The 12,158-nt window shown below is 38.5% G+C and overlaps 1 protein-coding gene across 1 annotated transcript in view; it reads left to right on the top strand.

Annotated features, from left to right (window-relative positions):
• The window catches only part of LOC117087517 (ATP-binding cassette sub-family A member 3-like), a 111,546-nt gene that overhangs the window by 93,434 nt on the left and 5,954 nt on the right, over window positions 1-12,158 (top strand). The window contains exons 18-20 of the mRNA XM_033217787.1: window positions 612-737; window positions 969-1,163; window positions 11,415-11,602. Of these exons, the coding sequence (XP_033073678.1) occupies window positions 612-737; window positions 969-1,163; window positions 11,415-11,602 (509 nt within the window). The remainder of the gene's footprint in view (window positions 1-611; window positions 738-968; window positions 1,164-11,414; window positions 11,603-12,158) is intronic.

The following is a 12,158-nucleotide window of genomic DNA, read 5'->3' as shown; positions in this document are numbered from 1 at the left end:
GCCAAATTTCTGCTCTAACATGTTTGGATCAGTTTCCTGAAACTACTTGGTCTAGTCAAGGTGACTAAAGAGCATTAATATTTGCAACATTTATCTTGAAAACATAGACCATGGGGTCCAGTGAGTTTCTTAGGAAAAGTCCTTTTAAATCTTGCTGAACTTCTTAGCTCCCATTCCCTTCAAAGGGCATTTATCATTACAAACTCATTACTGTTATGTTTAAAAGCTTTTTTACTCTCTTGAGATGACTTTCTTCTTAAAGATCCAGGTGATAAAATCGTTTTTCTGTTTTAAATGCTTTAAGTTGTCTTTCAAAGTATTAAAGTACACATCGTAGCATGTTAATTCATAGTCTCTCTACCATCTGAGTGCCTTTTTCCTCTCCTCTGGTCCTCATTCTTCTTTCTCTGGTGAATTATTCATTACTCACAACTTATCAAATTATACGTGAGCGCTGAAGTGCTATTCAAGAAGTCTCTTAGAAACGACTCAAACTTTCTGTTTTAACATCTTTTAATATTATCCCTCAATTTAGCTTTTATGAAGCCACCCAGGCTAAAACAGATGCCTAAAGGGTATCTACCTCTATAATTTTTGTTTTGAAAATACAGGATATAGTGTCCAAGGAATTATCTGGGCAATCTGAAGATGAAGATGTACAAAATGAAAGAAAGAGAATCCTGGAGCAGCCTCAGGAGTTGCTGGATTCTATAGTACTTATTAAAGAACTCATAAAGGTAATATAATTCAATGGCTAACATACACTGGCTTCATTTCTACTTAAGAGTGTGCCACTGGTGCCAAGGGCTCACTGTGGTTCTTTGGGCTCTATATGTATTCTCCCAGTAGAACAGAAGAGTTATCATGAAACTGTCTCAAGTAGTGATCCATAGGGGTCTGAGATATTACTAATTGTATTTTACCTATAAGTATTCTTTACTGAATTGTGTTTCCTGGATTTTTTTTAGATATATTTTAAGTGCCCAGCCATTCTGGCTGTAAAAAATATCTCCCTTGCAATCCAAAAGGGGGAGTGCTTTGGATTGCTTGGATTCAATGGAGCTGGAAAAACAACCACTTTCCAAATTTTGACTGGGGAAGCGAGCCCTACCTCTGGAGATGTGTTGATTGATGGCTTTAGCATCACAAAAGATATCCTACAGGTAAGAGGCTGTTACAGTCTAAGATGTGAGAAGCATAAGGAATGACTCAGGTTCAGGTAACAGGTAGATGGCTAGGGAAGGGAGATGGGAAATATTGGATGTATTGATATTTATTTTGTTGATGCAGTCAATGGATTCTGGAGAGGGAAATAAACTTTTGAAGAGAGAGTGAAGCAGTAAGAGCAGAATCTAAAACAAGAGTGTCTTCTGTGTTCTTTGTTAAAAGTAAAAGGCAAGTTCTTTCAACATTACATCTAACATATGCCAGACAAGGTATGGTAAAGGTGTAAGAATGGTAAGGCTGGGCAGAAGGAGAAGATGACCTGCAATTCAGTTGCACCTGAGGCCTTGCTCCGTCTTACTGAGAGCTCTGCAGCAAGATGGCCTTCCACAAGTCCCCCAAGTGAAGCAACGTCACTAGCCTTTGTATCTCTGCATCTGCCAGTCATTGGCCACACATGCCACCTGGAAGAGAGGGTGTAACCTTGGAAAGAAGCTAAGTGTGGGGAGAATTTCAAGAATAAGAGAATTAGCAAATGTGTCAAACACCAGGAAGATTAAGGCAAGGTAAAGCCTGGATAATGTACATTGGCTTTAGTAAGTAGAACTTCATTGATGAGTTTGGCAAGAGCAATTGCACTAGGGTTAAGTGGGTGGTAGTAACAAGAGTGTGAATAGTGAATTCATTTCTCCTCACTTCATCATATCAGCCACTATCACCATAGAAGTAGGAAAACGGAGTTGGCAGAGTCGGCATCCTGCGGGATAAACAGTAGTCTAGTTTATTAGTCCGTTCTCATCCTGATAATAAAGACATACCCAAGACTGGGTAATTTATAAAGGAAAGAGATTTAATTGACTCACAGTTTCACATGACTGGGGAGGCCTCACAATCATGGAGGAAGGCAAATGAGGAGCAAAGTCATGTCTCACATGGCGACAGGCAAGAAAGCTTGTGCAGGGGAACTCCCATTAAAACCATCAGATCTCATGAGATGTGTTCACTATCACAAGAACAACACAGGAAAGGCCTGCCCCCATGACTCAATTACCTCCCACCGAGTCCCTCCCATGACAAGTGGGAGTTATGGGAGCTACAATTCAAGATGAGATTTGGGTGGGGACACAGCCAAAGCATATCATCTGGTAACCAGAAGTGAAGCTAAAAATGTGGATTATACTTTGAAGAAAGTTAGCTGTGACGCAAAATGAAGAATGAAAATTCACCCAGATTTGTAATAAGGACAGAAAATATTTCATAGGGTGAATAACTGAAGCACATTTATACTAGAAGAGGAGGAGTTAAAGAAACAGAGGAGGGAGTGATACATGATGGCAGGAGGTGATCTGTTCCTGCCAGGTGGTCCTTGCAAAAAAGTCAGGGGACATGAGGTCTCCCCTAACTATCTTTGTTCATACTATTTGTCCCCTTGGGGAACATAAGGGTGGCATAAAACAGTCCAGTCTCCTGACTGTGAGTAATGGAGAAAAATTTTAAGTGAATCTGGTACCAAGGAGCAAAAGCTAAATTGGGAACTAAAAAGACAGTTAATACAAAATGTCGTATTTTAAAAAAGAACAGGCATATGGGTAAAACGTCAGCCTTTTGCAAGGACTGATGCAAAGTTCAGTAAATCTGAGGGAACTCTTTCAAGCCTGAGAGAATCTCTCCAAATTTGCTATTCTAAAACATTTATCATATTTTATGTAACAGATGGTAATATTTTCATTTATTCGGACCTTAAAAATTTTTACATTGTCTTTCTATTGTGGTAAAAATGCATAATGTAAAAATTGAAAAATGCATAATATAAAAAAGTTCATCTTCAGAACTTTTTCCTTAAATTAAATATCTCTACTCATTAAACAACAACTCCTCATCCCTTCATTTACTCCTTTGAATTTGACTATACTAGGTACCTCATGTAAGTAGAGTCATAATATTTTCCTTGTATATCTGGTATACTTCACCTAGCACAATACCTTCAAGGTTCACCTATGTATTTGAATTTCGTTCAGTTTGGCCAGGCACGGTGGCTTATGCCTGTAATCCCAGCACTTTGGGAGGCCAAGGTGGGCGGATCACTTGAGGTCAGGAGTTTAAGACTAGGCTGGCCAACATGGTGAAACCCCATCTCTACTAAAAATACTAAAATTAACCAGGTGTGGTAGTGTGTGCCTACATTCCCAACTATTTGAGAGGCCGAGGCAGGAGAATTGCTTGAACCAAGGAGGTAAAAGTTACAGTGAGCCAAGATTGCACCATTGCACTCCAGCCCAGCCTGAGCAACAAGAGCGAAACTCTGTCTCAAAAAAAAAAAAAAAAAAAAACAAAACAATTCATTCAGTTTTATGGCTGATAATATTCCTTTGTATGAGTATACAGCATTTTGCTTTTCCATTCATCCATTTATGGTACATTTGGGTTGTTTGTACCTTTTGGCTCTTGCAAATAATGCATCAACATTGGTATACAAATATCTGAGCCCCTGCTATTGATTATCTGGGATATGTACCTACAGGTGGAATGCAGAATCATATAGTAATTCTATGATTATTTTCATAAGAACTTCTATACTGTATTCCACAGCAGCTGCGTCATTTTACATTCCTACCAGCAATGCGCAAGAGTTCCAATTTATTCACGTAATCACTAACTCTTCTTAATTTTTGTTTTAATAGTAGCTATCCTAATGAGTGTGAGGTGGTATCCCCTTGTAGTTTTGATTTGCATTTCCCTAACAATTAGTGATATTGGGCATTTTTTTCATGTGCTTATTGGCCATTTGTATATCTTCTTGGAGAAGTGCCTATATTAATCATTTGCACGATTTTAAATTGTGTTGTTTGGTTTCAGTTGCTGTTGAATTAGAGGAATCCTTTATATATTCTGGATATTAATTCATACATGATTTGTAAATATTTTTTCCCATTACATATAACATATGCCAGACAAGGTGCTATAAGGGTGTAAGGATGGCAAGACTGGGCAGAAGGAGAAGATGACCTACAATTCAGTTGCACCTGAGGCCTTGCTCCATTTTACTGAGAGCTCTGCAGTAAGATGACCTTTCACAAGTCCTGCAATTGAAGCAAGGTTGCTAGCCTTTGTATCTCTGCATCTACCAGTCATTGGCTGCACATGCCACCTGGAAGAGAGGGTGTAACCTGAGAAAGAAGCTTTTTCTGCCTTTTCGGGTATCCTTTGGTGCACAAGTGTTTTAATATGAAGTTCATTTTATCTAATTTTTCTTTTGCTGCCTGTGATTTTGGTGTCCTATCCACAAAATTATTGTCAAATTCAATGCTACGAAGTTTTTCCTCTATTTTTTTTCTAAGAGTTTTATAGCTTAACTAACATGTTTAGGTCTTTGATCCATTTTGAGTTTATTATGGTATATGGTGTAAGGGAAGGATCCAGCATCAATCTCATTCATGTGAATATCCAGTTTTCTCAACACCGTTTGTTAAAAAGTCTGTCCTTTGCTTATTGAATGGTCTTGGCACCCATGTGTGATTAATTGATCATTTCCTGAGGATTTATTTCTAGATCTCTGTTCCCTTTTATGGATCTATATGTGTGTATTTATGCCACACAGTTTTTCATTACTGAAACTTTTCAGTAAGTTTTGAATTTATAAAGTATGAGTCCTCTAATTTCATCCTTCCTTTCAAAAGATTGTTTTGGCCATTTGGGTCCCAGAAGGTTCTACATGAATTTCAGGATGCATTTTTCTACTTCTGCAAAAAAAAAAAAAAAAAGAAAGAAAGAAATTATCAGGATTTTGATAGAAATTGCATTGAATCTGGCGATTATTTGTAACAACAATAGTAAGTTTCTCAATCCATGAACATGGAATATATTCCTATTTATTTATGTCTTCTTTAATTTTTCAGCAATTTTTATAGTTTTCAGTGTAAGAGACTTTTAACTTATTGGTTAAGTCTATTCCTATGCATTTTACTCTTTTTGATGCTATATAAATTGAATTGTTTTCTTAATTTCCTTTTGGGGGGTTTTATTGTTAGCATATAGAAATGTAACTGATTTTTTAAAAGAAAAAAATAGATCGATCTATTAATTTCCCTATACCTTGCACAATATGAACAGAATAGATGAATAAAAATTCAAGAAAAACTAAAAGGAAAATAATAAATCCAGAGAAGAGAGAACTGTATAGAAAAACTCACTTTGATTAACTTGGAAAGTGCCACAACATTACCACTAAGCTTCTTAGAATCTATATTAACTATGAGATCTGACTTCATATCAAATGCAACTATCTTTTCCAAATAGAAGTCAGGGTCCAAGCAACCTGACTGAGTGAATATTCAGGGATATAAAACTGGATCATGGTTATAATTTGCTAGGATGCTGCCTTTTTTGTCATTGTTGTTATATTGTCATTCTCTGCCTGGAGAAAAAAAATTGGATGGTTGCTATAGTGGTTATAATAGAGTCAAGAGACAGATGACTTGGTCTCCAGCACCATTAAGTTATGGGAGAGGCCAGGCGCGGTGGCTCAAGCCTGTAATCCCAGCACTTTGGGAGGCCGAGACGGGCGGATCACGAGGTCAGGAGATCGAGACCATCCTGGCTAATACGCTGAAACCCCGTCTCTACTAAAAAATACAAAAAAACTAGCCGGGCGACGAGGCGGGCACCTGTAGTCCCAGCTACTCGGGAGGCTGAGACAGGAGAATGGCGTGAACCCGGGAGGCGGAGCTTGCAGTGAGCTGAGAGCTGGCCACTGCACTCCAGCCTGGGCGGCAGAGCCAGACTCCGTCTCAAAAAAAAAAAAAAAAAAAGTTATGGGAGGATAGGGAAAAAGAACTCCTAGTCAGGGCTATGAAGGTATTACATAGAAGGCCATATTGGTGACCAAACTAGTTCAAATCTATGCATATCAGTCAACTTTGTGCTTGATATTTTGTGGTTTTTCCCACTCAGAGACATGCTGAGCAGCATCTATGGCTCATGGGATATTGGCAGATCTCATTTTAAATACAAGGGTGGCACTCCTTTTTTAAGTGTTGAAGTAGCAAGGTTTATGTGAATTAGTCACTTTTTCATGGTGCCAGAGTCCATGGAAACTTGACTTACATCCAGGAATCACACAGCTGGTTTCCATGTTTATTTTTGTTTCTTTGTTTTTCAATGTAAGCACTTATAGTTTGTATGGCCCCCAGTTCCCCTATTTTCTATCGTTGTGCTGACTGAGAAAACAGAGTGCCTTGACCAAACTGAGTTGCTGTTCAAGGCCAGCTTTATGCCTTCTCCTACAGGCTTGGACACAAGCCAGGGCCTGGAAGGTGCCAAGGAACATTCCAAGACACTGATAAAGTTCTTTAAGTTGTTACCCAAAACTGAAAGGTCAAATATCTTGCTAAATACATAGAAAGTAGCCCTGGCCCTGAGCCAAATTCTTTAAACACTCTCTAAACCAACTCCCTCCTTATAGCCATACCCAGGTAGAACATCTTTTTTGCTATCCATCACAAGGACACCACAACTCTCATAGGTAAATTTTCCTAACAAATGTTTTGGACTGTTATCTAGGGTTTCTTTCTTTGGAATCCCAATTGGCCCTACCTCAGGGTGATGTGGAACAGTCCACTATAAGAACTCCTCAGCCACCACTTTTGGGGCAACACTGACCATTGGCTCCAAGGACAGAACATAGCTATAAATTTCCCCCTGAACACTGCTTCTGCTGGGCCCCATGAGTTTTTGTGTAGTGTTTTCTTTGTTTTCACTCATCTCTAAGCATTTTCTAAATTCTCTTATGATTTCTTCATTTAGTCATTGGTTGTTTAAGAGTGTGTAGTTTAATTTCTGCAAATTTGTGAATTTTCCAGGTTTTCTCCTGTTAATGATACCTAAATTCATCCAATTATGGTTGGAAAAGGTGGTTTATCTTTTCAAATCTACTGAGATTTAATTTATAGCCTAAAATATGGTTCATCCTGGAAGATGTCCCATGTGCACGTGAAAAGAGTGTGTACTCTGTTTTTTGATGATTAGTGTTTTGCATATGTTAGTTAGATCTAATTGGTTTGTTGTGTTATTTAAGGTGTCTATATCCTTATTGATCTTCTGTCTGGTTGTTCTATTCATTAATGAGAGTAGGCTATTAAAATATCCAGGCCGGGCGCGGTGGCTCAAGCCTGTAATCCCAGCACTTTGGGAGGCCGAGACGGGCGGATCACGAGGTCAGGAGATCGAGACCATCCTGGCTAACACGGTGAAACCCCGTCTCTACTAAAAAAATCAAAAAATTAGCCGGGCGAGATGGCGGGCGCCTGTAGTCCCAGCTACTCGGGAGGCTGAGGCAGGAGAATGGCGTGAACCCAGGAGGCGGAGCTTGTAGTGAGCTGAGATCCGGCCACTGCACTCCAGCCTGGGCGACAGAGCGAGACTCTGTCTCAAAAAAAAAAATAAAATAAATAAATAAATAAATAAATAAATAAAATATCCAACTATTATTATAGAATTGTTTCTTTAATTCTGTCAGTTTTTTCTTCATCTTTTTGAGGATCTGCTATTAGATGTGTAAATGTTTTTACTTTTTACATCTCCATTCTGAATTGAACTTTTATTAATATGTAATATTCTTTGCTTCTTCTAAATTTTCTTTTTTTTTTTTTTTTTTTTTGAGACGGAGTCTCGCTTTGTCGCCCAGGCTGGAGTGCAGTGGCCGGATCTCAGCTCACTGCAAGCTCCGCCTCCCAGGTTTACGCCATTCTCCTGCCTCAGCCTCCCGAGTAGCTGGGACTACAGGCGCCCGCCACCTCGCCTGGCTAGTTTTTTGTATTTTTTAGTAGAGACGAGGTTTCACCGTGTTAGCCAGGATGGTCTCGATCTCCTGACCTCGTGATCCGCCCGTCTCGGCCTCCCAAAGTGCTGGGATTACAGGCTTGAGCCCCCGCGCCCAGCCAATTTTCTTGATTTAAGGTCTATTTTATCTGATATTAGTGTAGCCGCCCTTATACCCCATTTGATTACTAAATGCATGAAATATCTTTTTTTCCATCCTTTCATTTTCAGTCTACTTATGTCTTTTGGATCTAAAGTGAGTCTCCTGGAGATGGCATCTAGTTGAATCTTTTTTTTTTTTTAATTCATTCTGCCAATCTCTGTCTTTTGATTGGAGAGTTTAATGTATTTATATTTAAAGTACTTATAAGGAGAAACTTATTCCATCATTTTGCTATTTTTTCTATATGCCTTATAGCTTTTATATCCCCAATTTCCTGCATTACTTTTTTTTTTTTTTTTTTGAGATTGAGTCTCACTCTGTCACCCAGGCTGGAGTACTGTGGCACAATCTCAGCTCATTGTAACCTCCGCCTCCTGGGTTCTAGTGATTCTTCTGCCTCAACTTTCAGAGTAGCTGAGATTACAGGCTGATGCCAGCATACCAGGCTAATTGTTTTTTCCTATATTTTTAGTAGAGATAGATTTCACCATATTGGCCAGGCTGGTCTCGAACTCCTGACCTCAAGTGATCCACCTGTCTCAGCCTCCCAAAGTGCTGAGATTACAGATGTGAGCCACCACGCCCAGCCAGCATAACTATTTTCCTTTGTATTTAGTTGATTTTTTTGTAGTAAAACATTTAAATTTCTTTCTCATTTTCTTTTGTAAATATTCTATAACTATTTTCTTTGTAGTTATCAGACAGTACATTTAATATACTAATGTTATAATACTAATTTGAATTTATATCAACTTAACTTCAGGAACATAAAAAACTCTGCTCCTTTACAGCTCCATCACCACCCCTTTCAGTTGTTGATGTCACAAAATTACATCTTTATACACTATGTGCCCAAAACATAATTATTTTAAATGCATTAAAATTTTAAATTACATAGAAAACAAAATGTAAAGTAACAAACTTTTGTTACGATACTATTAGCTTTTATAATTCCCTGTGTATTGTCCTTTATTGAGATCTTTACTTCTTATGGCATTAACTTATTGTCCAGTGTCTTTTCATTTCACCTTGTAGGACCACCTTGAGCATTTCCTACGGGATAGGTCTATTGACAACAAACTCCATCAACTTTCATTTATCTGATAATGTCTTAATTTCTTCTTCACTCTTGAAATAGTTTTACCAGATGCAATATTCTTGTTTGACAGTTTTCTTAATTTAACAGTTTTGAGGGTGGATGGGGAAAGGCTTTTCTTCTGGTTCAGCCCACTGCCTCTGGTTGCTGAAGTTTCTGATATCTGCTGATAATCTTCAGAGATTTTTTTTAACGTGATCCATGGCTTCTGTCTTCCTGATTTCCAGATTCTCTCTCTGTGTTTGGCTTTTGCCAAATTTATAATAACATGTCTTGATGTGGGTCTCTTTGAGTTCATTTTACTTAGAGTTCATTGGGCTCCTGGATGTTTCTATTAATCAAATTCGGAAAGTTTTCAATCATTATTTCTTCAAATTATCTCTCTGCCCTTTTCTTTCTTCTCCTTCTTGAATACTGCAATGTATACATTAGTCCACTTGATGGTATTCCAAAGGTTCCTTAGGCTCTGTTTACATTTCTTTGATCTTTTTTCTTTTTCTCTTTTTTTGATCTTTTTTCTTTCTGTTCCTCAGACTAAATAATTGCCATTGTCCTACAGTAAAGTTAATTAATCGTTTATTCTGCCTATTCAAACATGACTTTTTTTTTTTTTTTTTTTTGAGATGGAGTCTTGCTCTGTCGCCCAGGCTGGAGTGCCATGGTGCAATCTCGACTCACTGCAAGCTCTGCCTCCCGGATTCACACCATTCTCCTGCCTCAGCCTCTCGAGTAGGTGGTACTACAGGCGCCCGCCACCACACCTGGCTAATTTTTTGTATTTTTAGTAGAGACAGGATTTCACCGTGTTAGCCAGAATGGTCTAGATCTCCTGACCTCATGATCTACCTGCCTCGGCCTTCCAAAGTGTTGGGATTACAGGCGTGAGCCACCACGCCCAGCCTCAAACATGACTTTCAATCCTACTAGTTAATACTTTATTTCAGTTATTGTACTTTTCCACTCTAGAATTTTTTTGTTTCCCTTTAGAGTTTTCTACCTCTTATTGATATTTCCATTTTGTTTGTACATCATTTTCTTGACTTCCTCCACATCTCCCTTTAGTTTTTAAAGCATCGTTAAGACAATATTTTAAGGTATTTTTCTAGTATATCTGCCTTCGTGTCTTTTTCAGTACAGTTTCCATTCATTTTTTTTTCCTTTCATCCTTTGATAGGTCATACTTTCCTGTCTCCCTCTATGATTCTGAGTTTTATTAAAAACTGGACATTTGACTCTAACAAAGTGGTAATTCTGGAAATTATATTTTCCTCATTCTCCTAGGTTTGCTGCTGTTTGTTACTTTTTATTTATTGTTTTTGTTTTTTGGATTGCTGTCTCTGTGCTTAGGATCAGCGTGGGGTGTGAAAATAAGTTCTTCTCAGGCATTTTCTGGGCCTGTGTCTTGCCCTGAGCATGTGTGGTTACTTTATAGTTTTATTTATGTATGCAGTTGTGTTTTAATGCCCTAATACTTAATGTATGAATCCCAAAAGAGGAAAATGAGAAAAATGAAGGATGGTGTGTAAAGGGAGCTAGTCTTTTAAAGCCCTGTCCCTTCAAACAGAGGGGCAGGGGCTCGTGCCATGCCAGGAGTTTAGGGGGCATGAATAGTTTGGAAACACTGTAAATTAATTAGCAATTTAATTTAATTTAATTTGATAGCCTTTTCTCTGGCTCTTAGGCTATGTGCAACTCAGTGTAAATCAACAGAAGAGTCTGACTAATTGGTAAAGCAACATTTATTGCAGTCTCTGATTTGGGGATGAATGCGGAAAGGCTTTGCTTCTGGTTCAGCCTTACTCTGGAACAAGATATACATATGGCTCTACAGGTTAAACAAAGCCAAAGCATCATGGTGGCCATGCTCCTTGGAGTTCCTGATTAATGAGAAGAGCATCTCATATTCTAATACTCCTCCAAATTGTGTGGCTCTAGAATTTTATTTCTAACTTCTTTATCCCCAAGATCATTAAAACTGAATTATGGAAGCTATTATCCCAATGTCCTACAACAGGTCTGACAGCTATAATTTTGTAGCCCTTTAGGAAAAAAAAAATAATCTTGGTAGGACTCTTAGAAGCATGGCTTGGAGGACTGCAGGTTTGCCATCTCATCCATGGATGTGTAGTGGGATGGATGACTTGGCTGTTTACTCAAGGCAATTTTTGTTATTAGGTGAGGTCAAGAATTGGCTACTGTCCTCAATTTGATGCCTTGCTGGACTATATGACTGCTCAGGAAATAATGATTATGTATGCCAGAATATGGGGAGTCTCTGAGCCCCAGATTGAGCTGTATGTGAACAAATGGTTGAATTCACTGGAACTGGAGTCTCATGCTGACAGGCTTATCAACACCTACAGGTGAGTCACTATGCTACCGCTCTTTTCTGTTGATGCTGCTGACATTGAGGTGCTTCCTTTTGTTCTTGCTGTTTGAAATGAAGCTTACAGCTCTACCTAAGCTCCGCTTCCCACAATTACCTACTTGTGAAACTATCTAATGTTCTGCTAGGCTTCAGATGCCAGTAATAAGGCAAATCAATACAGTTCCACATCTTCCCTTTGCAGAGATGAAACACAAAGTCTTGGTTCTATTTGAACTATATCCTCTGAACCTCAAAAAAAGGAGTGTTTTCTCTTTCTAGGGTCCCTATAGTTCTTTGTCTACCAAGTAAGGAGGAATGTAGGCCCTTTGAATTATGACGTGATTTATGTGATTTGGAAACTGTAACACTCTAAGAACATGGGTAAATAAATGCCACTGATAATGCTGCCAAAATTTATTACATAAAAGTCACTCCTCTATATCTCAAATTTAAATGAATTGATATACACATCTGTAATTGGGCCTGCTACCTAATCAAAGTCACATGTAATCAGCATTGCGGATGTCCATGTTAAGTGTTTGCTGGGATGC

Source organism: Trachypithecus francoisi, unplaced genomic scaffold, assembly GCF_009764315.1.
Source record: "Trachypithecus francoisi isolate TF-2019V2 unplaced genomic scaffold, Tfra_2.0 Lachesis_group10, whole genome shotgun sequence".
Classification (NCBI taxonomy): domain Eukaryota; kingdom Metazoa; phylum Chordata; class Mammalia; order Primates; family Cercopithecidae; genus Trachypithecus; species Trachypithecus francoisi.
This window is presented reverse-complemented; position numbering and strand designations above follow the sequence as displayed.